The 25,410-nt window shown below is 43.1% G+C and overlaps 1 protein-coding gene across 1 annotated transcript; it reads left to right on the top strand.

The window, feature by feature from the left end:
* On the top strand, positions 1-25,020 carry LOC117448459 (zinc finger protein 536-like). The gene is made up of 5 exons (XM_071203474.1): positions 1-87; positions 8,422-10,234; positions 15,915-16,826; positions 20,008-20,045; positions 24,594-25,020. Exons 2-5 carry the CDS (start codon positions 8,629-8,631, stop codon positions 24,651-24,653), a joined length of 2,616 nt encoding a protein of 871 aa, XP_071059575.1. The 5' UTR covers positions 1-87; positions 8,422-8,628; the 3' UTR covers positions 24,654-25,020.
* Positions 25,021-25,410: the final 390 nt, after the last annotated feature.

Raw genomic sequence — 25,410 nt, forward strand, 5'->3', positions numbered from 1 at the left:
CAGTCAGTCATCCAGTTCAACATCACTCTCCTCCTCTGAACTCCAGCTGTCACCTCGTGTCCTCCGCGCCTCCTCCAATCTGGCCAGGTAAGAAACAAATAAATAACCGATTCAGATTTACTGGAGTCATTTGTGCGAAAAAGTGAGTGAGTTTAAGTTTCTGTCGGATTCTGATAGACATGCGTTTCCTAGAGCTGCCACTGTTGGCTTTTTTTAGGGGGTGAAAAAGTAAGTAATGGCGAAGGGCTAAAAGGCGACTATGGAATTCAATTCGACATAACAAAATTGAACGACAGCTTTTCAGAAGAATGCAGAAAAAAGCAAATGTATGTTTCCTGATTGTTTATTTTTACATATGTTGTTTGTACAGTAGACCGTGAACATCTTCCATAAAATATATTTAATACGATTTTATGTCATATCTAATAAAACCATGACGTTTGTTCTTAATTCCCTATTGTTTTAACACAATTTGGAGCCATACATCTTACAATTTAAATAGAATAAAAAAGTAGCAGCTACAATAGAACATTTGGGCTAATGAAGTTGTCTGTGACTGATAATATTGATGCAAGGTGTCTGCATGTATCATTGTACAGTTTGTCTACAGTGAATTGACTGATTTTCTTTTACAGCTGTTACAATATGTATCCAAAAGTGGCCTTGCTTTAGAAAATGTCACCTTTTTTTGTTGCTGTCACCTGTACAGAGTGGCACAGCCACTTTCAAAGCCATCCTCACCCTGTGCCCCCCCTCCTTCCTCCTGTTTCCAAATGCTCTCCTTTGAAGCGATGATGCCCCATCTGTCATATGTGAGCAAAGAGAGACCATGCTCTGCTCTTCTCAATTACTGAATTCTCCTCATGCCAGCTCCGGTGGGACAGGAGGAGGAGCAGGTGGGTGGCAGTCAGTTCGATCAATCAACATGAAATATTCAGCTTTGAATATACACATCATTTACTGCTGCTGCTGCGGCTGTCATTGTTAGAAACACCCCAAAAAGAGTTGGGGCGTTTGTGTGAAGCGTTTTTTAACTGGGACCTTGTGTGCCGTGACACAGTTCCTGATGAAAAATGAGGCCCATGTTCAGGTGACTCCATCTTTTTGTCCCTAAACCAAACCTGTATGGAGACTGGAGGGTTATCTGAAATAATTAACTGAGAGGGGAGGGTGAGTGGCTGAAACTGTATCACATGTAGCGCCACAGCCGTTTTCTCATTATGCTGCAGTACATTCATACAGCTTACATGACAAAGCCCTGCTTGGCAACTTTGTCCCCTGATGCAGGCACTTGTTTGAACACGAGGCTCATGATTTGAATATCTGTAATCCACGCTGAAATCAACAGGCCAGATGAACTTTTTGGCAACCTCTTACCACCACATTGAGTGGGATTTTCTCACCCCCAAAATGCCTATAAACTCAGATGTAGGCTTAAGATCCCATGAAAGGAAAAAAAGGGGCAAAAGTTATTGGATTTGTCTTCCCTGTGCGGGGCCAACAGATATCACGAAACTTTGATATCTTATCAGGGCAAAATCGAAACCTTTCCAATCATTGAACACTCTTCAGGAAACTTTTAATCTCCTAAGTGTCTGCCTCGTGATAATAATATCTCTCTGTGATGTTGCCTCATGAAATTTGCCCGAGTACCATGGCCCTAAGTATTTGAGCTATGAGGCAATACAGTGAAAAGCATAGCCCCCTCATATGAGAACACAACAGTGAATAATTAATAACCTTGCTCCCAATTCCAGGAAAACAATAGCATATTGTAGGAACACTGCACTAATTTAACTAGAGGAAGAAAAAAAAAAAACTTCGACAAAATGTGGAATGCATCGCCATTGTTGTAAAGAATGTGTGCACAAGTTTTCGATGTGATTATCGTAGTATAGCTTTTGCACACTTTGCTGCTTTACTGCTGTGTATGTACTGTAGTGTTGCATGCTGAATGATATTATAGTATAATGTTGTTTGCCTTTGAGATTAATCAGAACCCATTAAATACCCCTCTCTCACCTGCTGGCAGTATGTGAGGTGGAAGTGCACATGCAGGAAGCTATTTTCCACAGGCCTCCTCTCTTGGCTGTCAGCTCCCATTAAGGGGGAAGGTGTCATATCTGTAACACAGCTGAGTGCAGATGGCAGAGTGGAGGGGATGGCTCACCGATTTAAACAATGATTAATGAACAGAGATGGAAAACAAATTACATTGGACTATTGGAGGCAGGGAATTGTTTTTATGAAAATGTTAATTGTGTCTGCCAGGCTGATACCAGGAGTGGGGGAGGGGTGGAGAGAGGGCAAGGCAGGGAGGCAACCGAGGGGCTACTGATAGGACGTCTACTACTCCCCTGGCTCAGATTATCGGCGTGTCTCCGCATGCCATGTTTAATACCGAACCTTACCTTTAAGACCTCTAATGTGCCATAACGTTCAAGGTTTGCCTTTTTTACGATGAACCCCATGAAGAATTGTCGCCCACCACTGCACCAATTAGCGTTATCTTTAATAATAAGTGGTTGTAAGTGACGAGAGAAGGCGCCCTGTTCTAGTTGTAATTATTGCAGGCGGGTGCAGCTGCACTACTTAGGGAGATGATGATAATTATTTTTCTTTTTTTTCATTGCCGGTTGATTATTTAAGAGCATCATACACTCATCAGAGTAATCAGGAGAGAGTGATTAGTGAAAATCCACGAGGCTAACAGCTGCCACATTAAACACTTGCCTCTGTTGCCAACACACCGAGTCAGAGCCCTTCCAACGGGACAGAGACGAAACCAAAGCACTTCACCTTCAACTCCACGACCACATGTGTTTGTTAGAAAGTCAAGGCTCGGGGCATGCGGAAAAATAAGAGAAAACAGAGCGCCCAGTGAGAAGACTTGTTGTCGTGCACCAAGGTCAATGCTTCAATGCTTCGATTCACAAGTACAGGAGTACACCGAGGGGGAGTCAAAGTTTGATATGGCTTTTTTCTGGAAGTGTGGGAAATAGAGATAGTTATTGTGCAGTGACCTTGCCTTCCTCCCGAATTGTGTCATATTGTATTCAAATGGGATTGTTTGATAAGGCCTTGATCCGACAATCTGATACACAAACTACAACAAATCTGTCTCAATTAGAGAAGTGTGCCACGGCCATGTCCGGTGTTCATGCTGCGCTGCTTGCTACTGTGTAAGGCCTGCTAAACTAAGGGCTAATTCTCTTAGCCCAGATGTTGCCTGAGCACAGTCCTGGGATCCCACTGGGTTGATGAGCTCAATCAGTGAAATGATGAAAAGATGATTTTGTCCCTGTAATTACAGTGTGTAAACTACTTAGCTAGGATTGCAAAGGAAGTCATTTTCTAATTACGCTGGTACCCCGTTGTCTAATGGTGGATGTTTTGTTGTTTTAGAGAGCGCGGGAGAGAGAGAGAGAAGGATCGAGAGGAAGAAGTAACGTGTGTGTGTGTGTGTGTGTGTGTGTGTGTGTGTGTGTGTGTGTGTGTGTGTGTGTGTGTGTGTGTGTGTGTGTGAAGGAGAGAGAGAGAGAGAGAGAAACTTCACGAGGGGTCTGTGCTCGGCTGCTGCGGCTGAAACAAAAAGCCATCATAAGGGCAAGATGGCTGCCAAATGAGAGTTCATTGAATTATCAGCCCAGTTAATGTGCCTTGGATTATGCTCTTTGTTTGTCAGTTTTTTCCTTCTTGGAGATGCCATAGCTTAATGAGATACTGTAAGTGGCATTACCAGACTCCTGCTGTGATTTTGTGATGACTCGTTTAATGACTTTTTGTTTTAGTGCCTTGAAGTGCTTTTGCAACTGAAAGAAGACACTTTTTCCTCCATTTTTTGCCATCTCTTTGCCAAATTTGATCTTCTAAAAGATGATGTTAAAACGAAATTACCCTGCCTTTTAAAGGATATAGTGACACGTTTGCATTGGCAAGCCTGCGTTTTTGCACCGAGAGGGGTGGGGGTACGAAAGCATACCGTGTCAGTATGTTGCATTAAGGAGCGCCATTCTTCGAGATCTGTGTGAGTTCCGTTTGGATCTGGCTGCTGTCCTGCAGGGCCCAACCATCTGATGCAGCCTACACCATGTGGATAGGCTTCTCGAGTGCAAGGCATCCCCTCCGCACCCCTCACTGTTAACATACCCCAGTCTACGCCAAAGCTTTGTTTGTGTCCAGAAAGAACAGGTGGTCTGTGCAAACAAGAGCAACTGTTTACACATTAGCGATTGAAAATACATTCTAAATGCATGTGTTTGCCTGCCTGCACGTATGTGTGTGTTGGAGGGAGACAGCATGCCACAGTGGGTGTCTGTGCATGTGTATGAGGATTTTAGGAGACGGTGTTTGTGTTTCCTTGTGTGTGAGGGCCATTGAAAGCATCAGGGGAGGCATATGAATGCAACGTTTATAAATGACTCACACACACTGTAATGAGGTTTTGATACACTCAGACTTCTTCACATCGTTTCTGCTGAATATAGGTTATTTGTTCATAGGAAATAACTATTGTGAATTCAAAGTGAGGTTTTCCACCAACTCCTACAGGTACAACCACAGCTGGTCACCACTTACATGCTGTTGCAGTTCCTATACCCTGTAGCTTTTAGTATGTCACTGATTTCCCCCTGTTGCATTGAATGCCACTGATCTGCATTAGTGAATGAAGAAAACTAAATTAATCGAAAGGCTCCTTTTGCTGACTCCCAAATAACATCACCGCTGCACGCCAGATTTATTTTTACGGGGCACAGGCCAGATTTTTTGATAGTTGTAAAAGGAGTGGCATAGATTTACTGCATCCACAACAAATGTGTATGTATTCCTTTATGAGTTCTTTAGCTATTACTCACAAGGAGCTAGTTTGTCAGTGCTGTGTGTGCTCTTTCTGTGCTCTGTACTCCCGCAGTAATGAATGGTGCTGGTTAGACTATTCTGTCTCCGTCAGGCTTTTGGGGGGCCTACAGAGGAGCTGCTATAGGGTTTCATTAATCTGGCTGTCAGAAAGTATATGGGTGCTATCTTTTGTACAGGTCATGGTGGGCAGCTGTGTTACCACTGCCCTCTTCCTTGTTCTGGCTCTTCATCCCCTGACAGCGCCGTCCGCCGGATGCCTGGCTGGCTGCTCTTTGGTGGGTGGGCGCGTGGGTGAAGTGAGACACACAGGGCATAATGCATGGCAGGGGGCTTTTACTGTCCTCACATACAGCCTGCTCTGTAATAATGAATACAACTGTTGTTATTTGCAAACTTGGACAGTCAGGGAATTCCAGGAATTTTGAAAGTCATGATCTCTTGCTATGTGGTTTTGAAGTAGGCAAAAACACATTGCACAGAGTCTGGGACATTAACAGATGACATTGCACAGTATCATTAGTTAGTGTGTAGGAAGTATATAAATGTGGGTGTCGTTAGATTTCATGAGAATATCATCACATGTCACTTGTAATCTTATGAATAAATGAAACTGTTTTAATGTGTCATACAAAGATGCATTCAGAAGGAATGCAGCTATATACTGTATATGTGGATGTATGTGTGTGTGTGAGTGTTACCTTTCTTTAACACTTACAGTAAAATGCTTCAATGGAATTGATTTTTATTTACATTTTCAATAGTTATTTCCCCTTTCTTCTATTTTGATGAGCTTTTTTATCTGGTGGTACTGTTATTATGTTCCCATATAACAACTTTTAAAAGCCAGTTAGACAAGAAGGGAACTCAAGAGAGCACAGACCTCCGCCAAAGCCATGCCCCCCCCATATTTAAAAAATAATAATATAATAATAATGTGCATGTCTGCCCCATGGTTTGGATCTGCTCCAAACTATAATGCGATATTCCTTGGCCGATGCTGCACCCTTTCTCATGAACGCATACACATATTACACCAATTCAGATTTCTGTACAACACAATACATTAGGGTTTTATTGACCCATTTCATAAAAAATGAATATTCTTGAATCATTCTATTCTGTACAATACAAAAAGGAAAGATTATGTTTAAAACTCATGTTTACTATCATTACATATGTATCACACTGAATATTCTTTTTACCACCACTCATCTCCTAATATAATCTTTATTTGAGGTTACATTATGTTACTGTACTGTAGCTGCTGGTTGCAGGCTCATGTAGCAGTTTGTGGTACATTCATTGCAGCTTTCAGCTCAACCATGCACATCAATTATTAATGCTTTTTAACTGCTGTTAAAAAGAAATATGAAATATGCACTTCTGATCTATAAATTTCACTCCAGTGTCAACGCTCTATGGATTTACAATATTGCCCATCCATCCTCGCTGACAATATGCTGCAACTACAAAGTAAAAAGATTACACTTCCACCCTCTTGTAGATTAAATTCTGAAGCACAGATTCCTCTAGTCTGACTGCTGTAAAAACAACTGTAACAATGTTTGATATCGGCGGATCCGAAATCATCCGGAATGCACCACTCCCATGGCTGGTTTAATTGTGTATGTGTCAATTTTTCCCCCCTTTTATTGGCTGTGCTAAATCACACCTGCTCCTTGTTCGTCTACTCGCGGCCACACCTAAAAGGCGCTACAGTGACACGATGCTTAATAACAATCAAGCGTTCTCTCAATCTGCACCAAAAAGATCCTAATCCACTCTGACAGAGAAACACCTGATGGCTATGCATACCGCTTCCCATCTCCAACAATTCCTACACAACCTGGGACACACACACAGTCACATACACACAAGTGATGAAGGTTTTATACCTCCTTCTTATGCTTAGTAAATCAGAGGAATACCACTTTAACAAATATGAAGTGGATCTAGTGTATGCTCACTTTCTCCCTGTCAGATTTGATTAGGTCAGGTCTGTATCCTTACATTGATCTCAGTGCGGAGCAGACAGGCTGCAGGCACACCAGCTCTTTATCTGTGTGGTTGTGTGTACAACATTTCCTTGACTGACTGAGGTTGCTATGGACCATAGGCAACAGCAGCATGTGGCTCAGACTAGTTGTCAGACATTTCATTTAGAAGAGCTGTATACACATCAACTTTAGTGTCATGATATAGAAAGGGCTAGTGTTTAGCTTGGGCTGCTCCCTTTCAGCCAGCTAGCTGGATAGACAGGTCAAAAAGAGAACATTTCTTGAAAAAATGCACATAATGTTCCTACAGTAGTCAAAGTTATTTGATGCTGCGGCGCCGTTGAGTTTGATCAATCATTATTGATTTAGTGCATACTTCATTGGATACACTGTGCAATATTACCATCCAAGGCTACAGTACGGTAATGACATTAATAGAGGCAAATGCGATAATAGCTCAAATGACCGTAATCCTTGGAAGTGGGTGGGGAGGTGGGGGTAAACATCCTCTGCTACACCCTCCCCCTCTGTTTGGGCAAAAGGAATACCAGGTTATACAAATATGAAGTAGATCCGCTTTATTATACAATTTACTAAGGTTTTCCTGTCAGATATGATTAGGTCAGTACATTGAGTTCTGATCTGCAGCTCAGAGGAGACACACCAACTCCTGCTGCCAGCCTGCCAGCTTTTTATCTGCGTGGTTTTGTGTACATCATTTTCATGACTGACTGAGGTTGCAGTCCAGGATGATGTAAGCCTGTGTTAATTCAGTGTGGACAGTGCCGGCTTTGTTCTGTGCCCTTTGGTGCTGCACTAGAGCTGTGCAGGGCTCGCTTATGTGACCTCTACCATTGTAGCTTGATGTGAATTTGAAGCTTTGTTTTGTTGCTGCAAAGAAGGGGAAAGCTGGGCATGGGAAGAAGTGAAGCATATTTTAGCTTTCCATTTTGATATTCCTTCTTTAACTTTGCATGTTTGCATCATCAAGTTGTTTATTTCCCTTAGTACTCCTGTGACATAATTATCCTGGTAAAGGTTTTTTATTCAACTATGCAATAGACCTGCTGAAAAAGCTTAACTCTGATACTTTAATCTTTTCTTTTTTTAAAGCGCAGATTTGTGAAATGCAAAGGAAGGGCAAGTAGAAGCAGACAGTCTTTGATGTTTGTGTTGCCTTGTGTGTCGGTTCAACATGAGATCAAGACAAAGATGTTCACCTTACCCTTTAGTAAAGATGAGATATTTGTTGAGGAAGTCTTTGTGGTGAGACTTAATCAGCAGTTTTTACGGTCTCCAACAATATTCTAAAACCACAGGTATACATTAACACAGGATGAAGAGAGTGAGAACATACTTTGCTCCATTTCCTGACCTATTTGTGGTGCATCTCTGGCATTATACAGCAGCTGCAAAAGTACAGATTTACACTATTAATTGACAGCCCAGAGCCCCGCTGACATTCTACTCACCTGCTCTTTGGCTGGAAATTGATGTATTTGAATAATTAATTTGTTTTGACAGAATTAGAATGCACTTAATGTTCCTTTTGTTTTCTCTTTAGGCCTGAGCTACAACACACAGACGATTCATCTGAACAGCATGAATCCACATCCTGTTTCAACTGAATGAGTGCAAACAATCAACACACAGTTCACTGCTAACCTTCCGACCGTCCCACACAGACACCCCTGACCACCATACTGTAACATCAGCCAGTCCCTGAAAGGACAGCTTCATTACCCCGTCCACCCACCCAATTAGGAGCCAGATGGCGCTTCTGGCCAATCAAATCATGGATGCAAGGATTCTCAGCAGCATGAACGGCAGAGCAGAGCTTTCCCAGTTCTTGAGAGTTACCAATCAAAGCATGGTTTCCCAGGTGAATTCCTCCGAGGATGACAGCCGCAAGAACAGGAAGTACCCCTGCCCGCTGTGTGGAAAACGCTTCCGCTTCAACAGCATCCTTTCCCTTCACATGCGCACACACACTGGGGAGAAGCCCTTCAAGTGCCCATACTGCGACCACAGGGCTGCACAGAAGGGCAATCTGAAGATACATCTCCGCACCCACAAGCAAGGCATTATGGGTAAAGGCCGTGGGCGAATTAGGGAGGAGAATAGACTGCTTCACGAGCTTGAGGAAAGGGCGATACTAAGGGACAGGCAGACACGAGCAGGTCAAATCAGCCAACAGCAAATATCCAACACAAACCAACCTCAACACACACTGTTACACACTGTGCCAACACAACCCCTGTTCTTCATCAACTCTGCTGCAGCAGAGAGCCTACCACACACATCCACACCCCCTAAGGTGGCTGCCATCCCTGATGATCCCATCCAGCCCCAACCCGCCGGCTTCCGCTGCTCATTCTGCAAAGGAAAGTTCAGAAAGCAGCAGGAGCTTGAACGCCACATCAGGATCCTCCATAAGCCCTATAAATGCACCTTATGCGAGTTTGCTGCCTCACAGGAGGAGGAACTTATCGGCCATGTTGAGACAACACACATCACTGCTGAATCAGGCTCAGGGCAGAAGCCTGTGATGGGGCCTGGTGAGAAGAAAAAGCCCACGGGTGAATTCCCCTGTGAGGTGTGTGGACAGACCTTCAGCCAGGCCTGGTTCCTGAAGGGTCACATGAGGAAACACAAGAACTCTTTTGAGCACTCCTGTCAAATCTGCGGTCGTCGATTCAAAGAACCCTGGTTTCTGAAGAACCACATGAAGGTCCACCTCAACAAGCTGGCTGCTAAGCGTAATCTCCCTGCTGAGCATGACACCTCTGTTAGCATGAATAGCCTAACGCAAGACCACCAGAACAACCTTTACTCGCAGTACATCACCCACATTCACAACAGGTTCCTCACGGCTGAGAGAGCCGAGCATCAAGACTACAGCCAGGTACTGGCCTCAGCAGGCGTTGACATGAAGGTTAGGGAGATGCTAGGGAGGATGATTTCCTCAGCTCAAGGCCCTCTGACGGATGCGGAGAGCTCCTCTTTACTGGGTTTAAATCATCTCCCCCCTCCACTGAGCTCCACCAGCATGGCATATCTGCAGAAGGTCATGTCTAACAGAGACACTCTCAGCAGCTACCCAGGCTGGCAGATCATGACCCCAGGGCTGAATGTTGAACAGCAAATGTTCTGTCCTAAAGAACAGCAGCAGAGTTCCTCCTACCTGACGGAGAGATGTTTTCCCGTTGACGATGGAAAGGTGGGTCAGAGCGACCCGGACACCAAGGCCACCAGCAGGCCCGGTAGTCCAGGCAGCGTGAGTCGTCATGGGCCGACGGAGATCCTCACCGAGACCGGGAGCTCCCACTCTGGCAGCGGTCTCGACCAACGGCCACAATCTTCTTCTCCAGCTACAGGTAATTCAGTCAAAGAACATTTTCTTTTCTTCTGAAAGCTATTGTATAAGGTCTAATTTTTAATGATTTATTACATCACATTTTCCTTATTAGTTTATGGTCTCATTTGTTTCTACAATACATCATGATTTTCATTCGGTAAATAATGGTCCCATTTAGAGTAAAATAGACGATAATACAGGGTATGCTTTAGGTTTTGCATACCTTGTGATTGAGTTTTGCTCTCATTATTTCTTACAATTTTAAACTTTCAAAATGAGTTTCAATAACTTTTCAGTTGGTGAAAGTGAATTATAACATTTTGGTCTCCTTAAAATGTATTTTACAGCTTTTGGTTGTACTTAGCTTCATTTAATTTCTGGTTGCAGAAAAACAAAATGGCAACTGCTAAAAACCAATGGTCAAAATGCAAAATTTCAAAACTGTAGTCCACCAACTAATGGGTGACGTGATGTACAGTCCTTTTGTTTCACGTACTTCTTTTGCTTTTTGCCCTTAATTGACAGACAGAAAATGCAGGTAGAGAAATGTTGTATTCCAACCAAAGCGTTTTAGTTAACATTGTTTATATGGCTTAGTCTGTCTCGTGCGCACCCCCTAAACTTTATAGAAGCATCAAACTGAATGACATGATTGCCCCTTTATTATTTTGCCAGTTTTTTGCAGGACTACATGTTTCTATTCTGAGAATTTATAATATGACATACCGTATTACAGTGAACTAAATCAGCTTCCAACAAAAGATTTCTTCATCTTATACATTCTCTTTCTATGTTTTCTTTAAAACTATATATAAAGTGGCTAAGTGACAGCTATGACCTCATCTTTCTTCCCACTAAGTGTAGGGGGACATGAAGCTCAGGGTCAGCAACACCACCACAGATATTACTGTCATCCACAAGGACTTTGTCTTCCTTTAAAAGATAATGGCATCATGTTGAATTGTAGGGATAATTAGTACCCTCTATTTTATATCCGTCACATCCCCACCCCTTGCCTACGGGGGCACAAGATGTTAATGCATGCCATCTGGTGTTTTTAATGATTTGATATATACCACCCAGTGATTTTTATGATTTGATCTACCACCTGGTATTTTTATTGATAGTCTTCTGTTCCACCTGGTGATTTGGATGATTCGGCTCTCTGGGTAAATGCCTTTCTTGTCATGGCGTCCTGCTAACATGTTATCATGGGCCTAAATTACTGCTTTAACAGCGTTGTTAAGAGAAGAAAAACAAGCAGAAACTTTTGTTCTGTTTTTCATCGCTTACCAATATGGTTATTTTCCACTGGAATACTGCTGTTATAATAATAATAATAATAATAATTTATTTGTTATGTACATCCAAGTCTGATGCGCTCTTGTGGGATTTGATCCAGCATCCTCTTAAATGATGGCCGTATAGCAGAGATAAATGGATCAGGTCTAATCTCATTAGATGCTTTGTTTCCATATTGTACACACATACAGCTATCTGCATATTTACATGTAAATTCTCGGTGTTTACGGCCAAATCCCTCTCTGGTTGCTCTTTAAAAACATATTCAAGCTCTGTTGTTTTTACTTTCCCTCTTCTCCCCCTATCTCCGAGACCATACGGTGTCACTTCCAGAAACATTTATGATAGCTGGCTCGCTGAGGATTTGAGTGCACACAGTTCTGGGATGGCACATTCAGTATCAGACTCTAATTTCAGTCAATATTAAGCATGGAAACTAATTCATTGTAAAGGTCAGGCGTCATTGCTTTAGTCAATGATGGATCCGGCAGGCTCTCTCTCCCCCTTCTCCTCCTCCTCTCCTCTCTGTTCTTAGTCTTGTGTAATGGTAGACTCACTCTGGGGGCTTAGCAGCGCATTGTTTAGCTCTGACAATATATCCCAGAGACCTCTGCAGCTGCTCCCTGCGCTCACAATGACAGATTAATTAACACAATCACACGCTGCTGGCCCTGGCTCAACACACAGGTCTGCTGCGGGACAGATAGGTAAATCCTACACATATGGAGAACACGCACCACTTGATGAGGGTTTAATAACAGGGATACGTTTTTTCGGAGGTGGGGGGGGGGGGGGGGGGGGTTGTAACTGATCAAGTCTGTCTGTCTCCATGGTTGGACGTGGAGGAAGAGAGAGCGAGTGTTTTCTAATTCAGGAGAGCGGAGATGCTGAGGAAGAATTACCACTGCCAGATGTTCAGCTTGAGGAACATTGATTAGTCCAGAATTACTGGCTGCATTATTCATAGTCAGCCTATGGTGGTCATGAAGTTATTGATGTTCTCAATATGGATAGCAAATATAGTACAGTCGTGGCTGTCAGAGTGAGAGACGGCTTCTTTGCTCGATACATCCAGACACAGTGCTGGATTTAGATTTTGAACTACAAATACCCGGCATCTTAAATTAGAAATCGCACTTTGATTTCAATAGAAGGCGTGTGTTGCAAATTACTTCTCTCAATATCTCATCAGGACAGATATGAAGATGCACTTTGACTTTAATTATAATCTGAGATTAAGACTAACGACGTCTTCTTAAAATGATAAACTAATGAAGGGTGCATGCTTGAGGCCTCTGACCTACATTGGGCCGGTTAGATCCCTGCTCAGAATGAAAAACATGCCTAACAAACATAAAATGCTCTGACAGTTATTAATTAGTCCCATTCAATACTCTTAACCTCAAGGTCAGTGAGCAGACACCATGTAATGATGTTGTCCCCACATGTGTTTTGTCTCTTATTCCATGCTTTTACACTTACTTTACTGTGAGCGTTACAGCTACGAGAGCCTGGGATGATAAGCGTCTGTAAAAGGTTGATTGGTAATATGAGCAGCATAGATAAAAAGCTGCTGTACAGAGTATCACTTTTTAATGTGCATGTTCTGGTTACATCCTTCTATTATGTGCGACTGCTGACAGTAAAAGCATATTATAACCAAAGATGTCCTAATCTAACAAATTCTGCTCTCATTCAAAGACCACACTCTTTCTGACTGGGTTGTCTAAACTGATTACCTGTTGGCTTTCCTGTCTCACTCTCACTTCTGTCTTTTAATCCTCTTTTTAATTACTATTGCAGATATGAGGCTCAAATTAAGCTCAAAATGCTTGTTTTCCTAGCATGCAGATAAAAAGATTTACCCAGGGAGTTCTGAACACCTGCCTTGAAATATTGTTCCACCGTCTCCTGAATGCCATTTGGCTTAATTGACTTGGAAACGTCCCAAATGCGTCATTGACTATGTGGTCTAATTAATATTAATAATATATGCTATTATAAACATCAAAGAACATCTGGTGCCCCTGTTTTTCTCACCAGTCTTGTGTGTGACTCTCTCGCTCTCACTCTGTTTCATCTTAAACCAAACCAGCCACCATGTATCTGTGCTTTGCATGTTCAGGTGCCTGATTGCATATGTAGAAAGAGCCAAAGCCTCACTGTGTCGAGTTTGATATGTACAATATACCTGCCAAATGCCTAAGTAAGCATATAGTATGTGAGCCAGTGATTGCATTGACGGTGATGTATGGTTGTAAATCTTAAAGCCTATTTCCATATGAAATGAATCACTCGTCCAAGCCCAGCTGCATGCTTTTTCCAAAGACACGGCTCACTTGAAGCATTTATTTATTTATTTACCTTTTCCCTCTGCCTTGCACATCCAGTAAGGGCGGATAACTCATACGCATCACTTCATTAGATGCTCTGTGTTAGGTGAGAGAGGCTGGGGTTTGTAACGATGCAGTAATTGGAGTTTTGGTTGATAAATCTAAGCTCTAAAATGACTCCCCTCACATAACGGCAGTGTAAGTAAATCTTAAACTGATTAAGTTAGCATGAACCAGGCAATCACAAAGATGGCACCCATCCAAATGAAGAGGGAAAAAAAGGGCAGAGTCTTCATTATTTGTATTGTTTTACAGCTCTCATGTAGGCTGGCAAATGGGTCCACGCTGAGAGATGAGGTCAGATATGTGTTTTCTGCATTTGGAGCTGGCCGGTAATGTCATCGTAATTCAAGCCGCAGAATAATTTAGATATATGACGTGCGTCTGAAAGAGTTCCATTAAGCTGTTTGGATTTTTTTGTCTCTTACTGGAGACGAGGGTGTGGCACTGTTGAAGTCTCTTTCCCGCTCTTGCACGCCCACGCACGTCGCCACGCACATTCAATGTATGCAGACATTAAATAAAACACGCACGCACGCACGCACGCACACACACACACACACACACACACACACACACACACACACACACACACACACACACACACACACACACACACACACACACACACACACACACACACACACACACACACACACACACACACACACACACACACACACACACACACAATCTGACATACAGTACAAACAGGGGTGACTGCATTCTGTCAGGGGCACGGATTTGCCATTTCAGCAGTGATTTTTCAATTTCATTAGGTTCAGCTCTATTTAGTTAATATGTGGCTGTTATTTTATGGGTTTGTGCATTTGAAATAGTAAAAAAAAATCTTCTTTTACTACTGTTCAGCTCACAAAAGCGGGGTTTTCTATTAAAGTTGGAAACAAAGTGAAGTAACAACTACAGATCATTAGATTTATATTTACCTCAGAGCATTGCCTCAGGGTCAGATCCTGAGGTGTATGAAATTGATATTTCTCTGGCGGGGATGAATCACTGTTGTAACTCAGATATTAGTCCATTAAAGAAGAACAATAAGACATCAATATGCATAGAATTAAATTAATGGTGGTGGGTTTATCTCCCTATCCCAGACGCATCCCTAAAAGACACAGTATAATGTATGACCTGACCTTCAAATGCCAGGAGAGTGTTGGGCAATAAACTGCCAATATTTGTGGCTTAATGGCGTCGGATGACTTTTACTGTAATTGGAATGGCAGGCAAACAGCTGGGCTGTTTAAAGACAGTGCAAGGCTGAGGTCTTAGACAATCACTAACTCAAAATGGTCACATGCAGTGTGTTTAACCCTGAAGGGAGTTTCTGTGATAGCTAATGATTAAACTGTAGGTAAACAGAGGGAAGAAGATTTAAATTACCTTTAATTAAAAGTTATGGTGAGCGAGATCAAATCTTGTCTCCAGATGGATATTTTTAAAAGGAGAAAAATTACCCTCAATCATTCCCCACAATAATACACTTTTTACTTTTTGAATTATGGCTCAGACACACAATTTTTCAAGTATGAAGCAAAAATAAAGTCAGCTACAGTACGTGGCGGTTAATCAGAACAGCTCACATGTTGGACGTTATTTTGACCGGGGAACGGATGGAATGAGGTTCTTGTCTGCGACATCTGCCTTATTCTAGTTGCTTTGAATTTGACTGTTTATTATTTCTGGAAGAATCTTGTTTGGTGTTAACATCTTTGGGTGTATTTATTGCACATGGTGGTGGCGTCCATACTGTAAAATGATGGATCACTGGAGCTGAAAGCTGATTACAAGCTTGATTTACTGCAGGGCAGCCCTTAAATCATTCAACTCCGCCTGGTGTGGGATTGCAACATTTTTCATGTTTAGACATCGGTTGTTGGTACATACTTTTCTCAGAACAGAACGCTCAGTATATGCCTCATATAAACATTGTTTCCTAATTTGATTTGGATTGTATTATGTCTTTGTTGTTCTTGTCTGTGTTAGGTGAGAAAGTCTACAGGTGTCCGGTCTCCAGTGACTTCACTGCTGCACAGACAGCCTCCCTCAGCTTCCACCTGGATCGCTACCACTTCCCCCACTGGCAAAACAGCAGGGATCTTTCATCTCCACTGCAGCCCACCAGCAGCAGCAGCTCCAGCCCCAGCCCCAAGCTCAGACCTCGTCCCAGGGAAGGCTGGAGCCCGGCCGAGTACCTTGGCTTGGAGAACCACAGTGAAAACGCCCTGCTCATCAACAAGCAGCCCGACATCACTGACAAAGATGCAGCTGTAGACACCTCTTTATCTGCTCCAACCAGGAAGTCCCAGTACGAGCCTTTAGACCTGTCTGTCAGGCCGGACTCTGTCATGTCTCATTCAGGGATGTCTCCGGCTGAACTGCTTCAGATGGCTGGCGTTTTCAGCAATGGACTCTCCTCCTCCCTGGCCCGAAGGCTACAAAGTTACTCTAATGCTGCAGCTGAACTCGGAGTGAAGCCCGCATATCAGTGTGACCTTTTGGTGCAGGGAATAAAGGGAGAGATGAACGCGCTGAGTGCTGGCTCCACAGGTCACAACGGTGAAGGTGAATTTGAGAAATCTGAGCAAGGGAGGGATGATGAAAATGATGATGCTGCCATGTGGAAGGTCCTGAGAAATAATATCCTCGAGCCCGAAGAGATGGGAGAGGCTGATTTCCAGATTCCAGGAGAAAAGAAGCATGAGAAGGCGGGACCTTGGGGCAGAGCAGTGGCTGAATCTCCCATCTCCTCTCTGGAGAACCTGACTCCAGGACAGGCAGATCAGCTCCAGCACCAGGGCGGCCTGCTCTCCTTCCTCAGGTCCCAGGGGAACATGAGCAGCACACACAACGTCAGTCTGAACCATGTGGGGAGCATGGAGACAGATGTTGCATCAGGTGAGCATCGGCTTATGTATCATGTATGTTAAATGCAGCTGTCACTGAAGTAAAGCCAGGGCTGCCTTCGGATTTGAAAGCATCTATTGCCATCTAGTGGACAAAGACGGGTCCATTATTATTTTTTTCATCTTGTTATCTCCTTTCAGATCTTTTGTACCAACCCATGTCAATGTGACTGCAGATGGCCATATAACAATAATACAATTGCTTAACTTAATTGTATATATAAGTGGCTGCCTAGCATGCATGACATTGTGAGCCACAAGGATGCTGCCACCCCAAAAAAAAGTGTTTGGCAGAATCTCCACCCTCACCTGTCACAGTAAGTGTGAAGAGCGAGTGTGAGTGTGTGAGAATAAATCCTGCCAATTACAAACAACACCCTTCCTTTATAGCACTTACGTTTTTGTCTTCATCCCAGTTCGTATCTCTGATCTCAAATAGGGGCTAAAGAAGACACAGGTGTGTGGCACTGATTACCCCCACACTTTAAAGGATGATATAATCTCCTTGTGTGATAGGTTACAAATCACCCAAGCCAATGGAAGCCCACTGATGGAGAGGCTTAAGCTCTTGTGCTGGTCTGATATGCTTGCTGAGTGCAGATTTAATAATGCTGTCTCTCAAGAGAGGGAATCCAACAGCTGGGGTCTTTGATATGCATGTATTATGAGTGCAACATGATACACCTTCCCTCTGATCCCCCTCTTATTCAGAAACTCAATATGTTCATGTGAAAGACAGGAAAGTGCCTGTCAACTCCATTAGGGATTAACATCTGTTCCCTTTCTTTATGATTCTAACAGCAAGATGTAGTTTTCTATTTGATTGTACAGATGGTTATTATAATATGCCGAAAAGCAGCCCTCTCCTTCAACTCGTGTCATGGAGATTGCGCTGTTTATGTTTCTTCCACTCTTTTATTGCGTATAAAGTAGTTTTAATTACAAATCAGATCAAAAGCTGTATGTTTTGAGTCGTCGTCTTTGAGGGAACCTTATGTTTTATATTTCGTGTCTTGGTATCGCAGCAATGATAGCAATGTTTTTGGTTTGGAGTTATTTAAAGCATCCCTTCCCTTTTGATTGCTGCAGAATTATCTTCCATATTGTTTTCCTCCCTGAGAGGAGGAAGACACGGTAGACACAATAAACACCTGTCAGTCAAACTGGACATTGAGACGAGTATGTGACATTGAGAGTCCATCGAGCGTCCTCCAAAACTGAACTAAGCAGGTGGCCCGGCAGCCTGTCCTGTGTGCAGTGCTGACCAGGTGGCTTTGTCATGGGGCTGTCTCCTGTTGCCCCATCCTCACCATACTGTATGGCACGTCGAGTGGCATGGTGACATATTGCCGGGCAGTTTGGACATGGAGTGATGTGTTTGTGATGACAGTTCAGGTCGGCTCCAATGTGCCAGCAGTGGTAATTGGCCAGATGGTGACCTCTGGTTGAACCTGTCTGCATGCTCATTAGTCTCACTGAGCCCTCCCTTGTGTTTTTAAACAAAAACTCCCATCCCTGCACTGCTTTGACTCCACCACTAGATGGCCACATTTACCACTCTAACGGTTAAGCTGTGGTAACGCCTCTACATCTTCCTGTACCAGGTGTTTAACATGCTTTCATTTTTCTCAGGAATAATTAGGGCAACTATTTGTGTGGCACCACAGATGCCTTGAGGTTCAGAGTGTTATCTAACTTTAAACAAGCTCACCTAAACCTGCTGTTTCTTCTGCGACATCAGAGCAGGCCTCTCAGGCTCATGAGAAGAAGTGAACATGAGAAGATCGATAAAGAAAGGATTAAGAATGAAACAGAGGGCAGAGAGAAAGGAAAGGCCCTGATTTGAAAGGTTGAAAGGGGTGAGTCATTATCTCATTGTCTGACCTCTGTGTACCCTCCGCGGAGAGGGTGACAAGAGAGCGAGAGAAAACGCGAGAGAAAAGGAGCGAGAAAGATCACCATAGATGGAGATAGATGGAGCGACAGCGAGGTGAAAGAGGAGCGGTAGTGCGGCTGTCTCCATGAGCAGATGTCGTTTGAGGGCAACGAGAGGGCAGCGCGGCCTGCCTTTGTGCCTTGCTTCTCCCTATAGAGATAATGAAGGGTGGAGCTCTGGGAAGGATGTGCAGTCATCACTCACTGTCTGTGTGCCATCAGAGCTCAGCCCTGTGTCATCCGTCACCATTCAGCTCCTCTGGCCCCCGTCGGCCCCGCCACTGTCATCATGGTCATTATCTCAGCCTGTGACACAGAACACTCTCACCACACACACACACACACACACACACACACACACACACACACACACACACACACACACACACACACACACACACACACACACACACACACACACACACACACACACACACACACACACACACACACACACACACACACACATGAATACATATAATTGTACAAACACAACAAATGATGCACCTTACCTAAAGGGCAGACTATAGTTGTACAATTCAAATACCAAAATAAAACTTTTGACACCGTTCTTTCACACAAAAGAAGCCAAGGTTCTAAAATGTGGGTTGAACACAAGGGTCAAAAGAAATGTGGCACACTGCTGCCTACTTGATGTTTAGTACTGCACTACACTATACTGTCACAGCTCTACGTATTGCAAGGGTACTGCCTTGTACTTTAAGGAGTAGTGTGAAGAAACCACTCTCATATCTGTCAAATAAATATGAAGCTTAGCCAGGAGAAGGTTTGCATAGCTACCATAAAGCCTGGGAACATGGTAACAGCTAGACTATATATTTTAGGAATGTGTACACAAATCTAAATGTAAAAATAACACAAGAATTTGCTAATGGTGGTCAAATGATCATACATTTTTTTAAAGTTTCACATTAGCTTAAGATAGAGAATGACTACCTAATTACTACTACTACTACTACTACTACTACTACTACTACTACTACTACTACTACTACTACTACTACTACTACTACTACTACTACTACTACTCAAACTATCCATTGTAAACATCCATCACAGTTTGCAGACTGCCTTCCTGGTTGATATGTAGCATTCAAGCTAGTTATGGGCACACACATTTCCTGTGATTTTCCCTGATAATCAGGCTGTATTGTTAGCTTGTTTACAATCTGTCTGATTGTCTGACTGCCCGTGTTTCTTGTCTGACTTCGTTATAGTGATGTTGCCGTGTTCCCAGATCTCAGCAATTGCTTTGGTGAGTATAATGTTATCATAATAGATGCAAATGATGGCCCAGAATTACACAGGGCCCCCGTTTTATTAAACAAGAACTGTCATTTAATCCAGTTCAATGTCAGCATCGTGCAGAGTCAAAGTCAGTAATCACTCATTCTGTTTTTCTTCCTTCACTCTTTCTCTCAACACCACACAATCCCACCCCTCTCATTTCCTGTGCGGTCTATTTGTGCATCTGTGTGTGTGTGTGTGTGTGTGTGTGTGTGTGTGTGTGTGTGTGTGTGTGTGTGTGTGTGTGTGTGTGTGTGTGTGTGTGTGTGGACTAGCATTACTATACTTGCGGGGACCTAAATCTGTTTACATAGTCACGTGTGGGGACTCGCCTCCCTTATGGGGACAAATTGGAGGTCCCCATGAGGGGGATCATTAATGTTAGGGTGAAGACTTGGTTAGGTTTAGGATTAGGGTTAGGGTTAGGCATGTGTTGGTTATGGTTAAGGTTAGGATAAGTCTCTAGGAAATGCATGTAAGTCAATGTAATGTCCCCTGAAGTGATGTATACATGGTGTGTGTGTGTGTGTGTGTGTGTGTGTGTGTGTGGTGTGTGTGTGCGTGCGTGTGTGTGTGTGTGTGTGTGTGTGTGTGTGTGTGTGTGTGTGTGTGTGTGTGTGTGTGTGTGTGTGTGTGTGTGTGTGTGTGTGTGGCTGTTCTGAAGCTGTGGCCCGAGCAGCCTATGAATGGAAGATCATGTGGTGAAGAGATGGATGGCTCTGAGCCCACTGCTGTCTCCTCTAATTGTAAAATATTAGTTACATTAGACTTTGGCCTGTGATTAATGGAACTTATTTGGAGGTTGCCCTCTCCTGGACCTCCCCTCTCCTCTGGTGGGAGGGAGGGAAGAAAGAACTGCAGACCCAGGGAGACGAGAAGGGAGAGAAAGAAAGAAAGGCGAAGGAGAGGAGGGGGGAGACAAGCAGGGCAACAAGCGACTGATGTCGACGCAAGACCTTTTGGCTTATTATTAACTGACGTTATACGAGTGTAATGGGCTACAGGATTGTTCGTGTCCTGTGAGTGCATTTACAAGATTTGAACAAGATTGAGGGAAATCTGTTCATTCAAGTTACAATGTAACCGTTGAATGTGGGAAAGTAGGATTTGTTCAGTTCCCTACATGCTTATTTTTAAAAGAGCAATTGAATCAGATTAAGAGATGCAGAAGGGACCGCATGGTAACTCAATGGTTTCAGCGCAAGCCACATTATCCCAGGTTCATTTCCAGCCTTCGATCCTTTGTTGAATATCATACCCATCTCTATCTCTCGTTCTTTTCAGTTTATTGTTTCATCCGTCTAATAAAGGCAAACATGACCAAACAATGGGTTATACACAGGTCCAGTGCGTAGGATGTGGTGGCATCTAGTGGATAGGTTACCCCTCCACTCACTCACTCACTCACTCACTCACTCACTCACTCACTCACTCACTCACTCACTCACTCACTCACTCACTGGAGACTCTGAGAACTAGGTGGAATTCATATAATGTAAAAAACACATGGAGGTGTAACACGGTAGACACAAATCAGTTTCAGTTGATCAAACACTTATTATTTCCGTTTTTGTAAACAGATCTCCCCATCTTACATGCTCCTCTTTAAAGAGAGGCACATCATCAGGGATGCTTGTCTTTTACTGTTCATTCCTATATCCTGTTTATTCCACTTCCACTGATTGAGGTTTGGAGACGGTGAAGTGAGATGGTTGGAGATTAACACTAAACTGCTCTGTACCTGGATTTTGACAAAGCTTCTCTTTCACCATTGTTCCTCCCAGACGGCTCACACACACACACACACACACACACACACACACACACACACACACACACACACACACACACACACACACACACACACACACACACACACACACACACACACACACACACACACACACACACACACACACACACCACACACACACACACACACACACACACACACACACACACACACACACACACACACACACACACACACACACACACACACACACACACACCATGTATACATCACTTCAGGGGACATTACATTGACTTACATGCATTTCCTGGAGACTTATCCTAACCTTAACCATAACCAACACATGCCTAACCCTAACCCTAACCCTAACCCTAATCCTAAACCTAACCAAGTCTTCACCCTAAAATTAATGATCCCCCTCATGGGGACCTTCAATTTGTTCCCATAAGGGAGTTGAGTCCCCACACGTGACTATGTAAACAGATTTAGGTCCCCACAAGTATAGTAATGCTAGGCGACACACACACACACACACACACACACACACACACACACACACACACACACACACACACACACACACACACACACACACACACACACACACACACACACACGCACGCACGCACGCACGCACGCACGCACACACACACACACACACACACACACACACACACACACACACACACACACACACACACACACACACACACACACACACACACACACACACACACACACACACACACACACACACATTCACACACATTCACACAAACACCCTCTGTGCCATCCTGATGATATTCAGATGTGTCAGGCATTATCCTCTCTCTGACTGGTGTGTGTGGATATGTGTGTGTGTGTGTGTGTGTGTGTGTGTGTGTGTGTGTGTGTGTGTGTGTGTGTGTGTGTGTGTGTGTGTGTGTGTGTGTGTGTGTCCTTTACGGCCATCAGGTTATTATACACCAACAGATGGAGCATTACCTTTTATTGCTCACACCGTCTGTGAGTTTTCCCACTTTCCCTCCCAAAAAAAAAAAACCTTTTTTATGTAGATGTGAAAGTGAGTGTTCAGCTGCGTACAGCTGTCTCGGCTCTGATGAGGAGCATGATAGAGAGGAAGAGGCGAGGGTGGGGTGAAAAAGGCTGAGACAGCCCTCAGTTTTTGGGAAGTGATGTCAAATGACATCAGCACATAATGGTTTACTGTAACCATGAATCACAGAAAAACACATTAAAGCGTTCGACAGAAAGCAAAAGAGAATGTCACGATATGAGGTAACATCTCCAAAAGATCACAGCAGTGAACAAGGACACATGGCTGTCTATGTGGACAGGTAGATGAGTCATCCAGCACTGTTTTTGTTTTGATCTTAGCTACACCTTCAGGCTTGGGTGTCATAGTGATTTGTATTGAGGTCAGCTAAACTTCTGGAAGCTATTAGCGGTTTGCTTTGTTGTTTGTATCTTAAAGGTACACTCTGTGCTCTGTCATTCAGCTTCACATTATTTGGAGTTGCAGTTCTGTAGCGGGCGCTAAAGAGGGGGACAGACAGGAAGTTGTGGCATGCCTCCCAGCTGCAGACGTCTGTCATTCCTCAACTCAACACTTGTGTGTGTGTTTATTTGTCTGTGTGTGTGCGTGCGTGCGTGTATGTGTGTGTGTGTAGGGATGTGTTTGAGTTATGGTCGGGAAATATGTTACAATAACTTGAAACTTGCTGGCCTTTTATAAAAACCTGTCTACTGATGAAGTGCTATTGTTTAAAAGTACACATAGTTATTATTAGGCCACAGTTTTAGACTTCTATTTTCTATTTATTTTTTCCAACAAAACCACAGTGAGTTTAGCACTCTGTCACTAAAAGGAAACTTGTTTTAGCCCCATTGAAACTTGAGTGTCTTTGTGTGTTTTCATTTGCCACCCTAGCATTTCAGTCAAATTTTAACTTCACACCTGGCAACATCTGGTCTCGAATACAGAACATAAATGACTTGCCAAGATTTATAACCATACAATTTTCACAGAACTAAAATTCGACCTTGCTTGTTTTCACAAAGCCGTTCCATGAACAGAAACCTGTCCCACGGAAGCCTTACAAGGTGTAAATCATGTGATCTAAGTCTGACTTAGTAAAACAAATGTAAGGATCATAACTCTAAAGTGGTGTTGTTGTAATACTCTTTTCAGCCACAACAAGCTTAAGTGCACCTCTACACCATATTCTAATTATGAATAAAAGCATTGTTTTCTTCCAGGTGAGTTAGAAATGGGGTAGTGGTGCACCACAGTCTCATAAGACCAAAACAAGTATAACAACAAACACTTGAATTCAGTTACATTTGTGTTATTTAATTAACAAATACAGTCCCCCTGCTTTCACTCCTACTGCTATTTATTAAATGTTTGACTTTATTATTTGCCCCTTTTGTTTGTTTGTTTGTTTGTTCACCATTATTATTATTATTAATTTAGAAAAAAAGAAACTTAGAAAAAAGTATTCTGGTTTAACTATTTCTCCCACTTGTTTTTAAAGAACTTTTAAAACATTAATTCACCTGTTATTTAGTCATAAACACAGATCCCAAAACGATTCGGATCAGACGATGAAAATAAATCCCCAGAATGAGTTTTTATTAACTTGACTTGGCTTCCGTACTGTACTGTGAAGTTTTGTTTTCCAACAGAGCTGCTAAACTATTTTATGACTGGCTCACATTAATAAGTATTGGTAATAAGTCTGAATTCTCTGTCTTTTCCAGGTCGGAAGCCATTCCAGTGCAGGTACTGCCCCTACAGCGCCTCCCAGAAGGGCAACCTGAAGACCCACGTCCTGTGTGTCCACCGCAAGCCCTTTGACAACAGCCTCTACCCCGACCGCCGCCTGAGACGCTCGCACCAGCCACAGAGGCCCTCCAGATTGCCTCAGAGCATCATGAGAGATAATCGTGTGGCAGGAAGAGACCAGATTGGCATGACATCACTCTGTGGGACTTGATGTTGTCATGGCAACAGCAGATACAGACAGTCATGCTTATTGTTTTAGCTTCACCTCGAAGGGGTTAGGATGATTGAAAATGTAAAAAAAAAAAGTTAACAACCAACCTTGATGTACATTCCAGTGTTTACTTGAAGAGCCACAATATGTATTTATCTGTAGCAAAGAAGCTGCCTATAATAATAATAAAGTCCGTTGTGATGTGAAAGTGTAGCGAGGGTATTTAGTGCCGTTCATTTTGTCAAAAGTGTCAAAACGATTTACTTGTGCTTACATGCATCGATCAGTTCAACACTTGTGTGATAGGGAGAATGTACCATGCCTGCCCAAAGCACTTGTTCTTTCATCCAGTAAATACCCTGTGTTACATTTTTGTAAATATCGCTCGACTTCCCTTCCAGTCCAGAAGTCCTGTCTATCTGTCAGGATATGGTGCCAGATGTTCGGGCTTTAATCGCGGCAGATGTAATGAAGTAGAATGTTGCACATCGGAGCTTCCATTTGTTCTGGATTCCACTCCAGGGAGAAAGCCTCTCTCACATATAATTATTGCCCATTAACTCCTATGCTTCATGCCCTCG

The sequence above is a fragment of the Pseudochaenichthys georgianus genome, chromosome 6 (genome assembly GCF_902827115.2).
Source record: "Pseudochaenichthys georgianus chromosome 6, fPseGeo1.2, whole genome shotgun sequence".
NCBI classification, from domain to species: Eukaryota; Metazoa; Chordata; class Actinopteri; order Perciformes; family Channichthyidae; genus Pseudochaenichthys; species Pseudochaenichthys georgianus.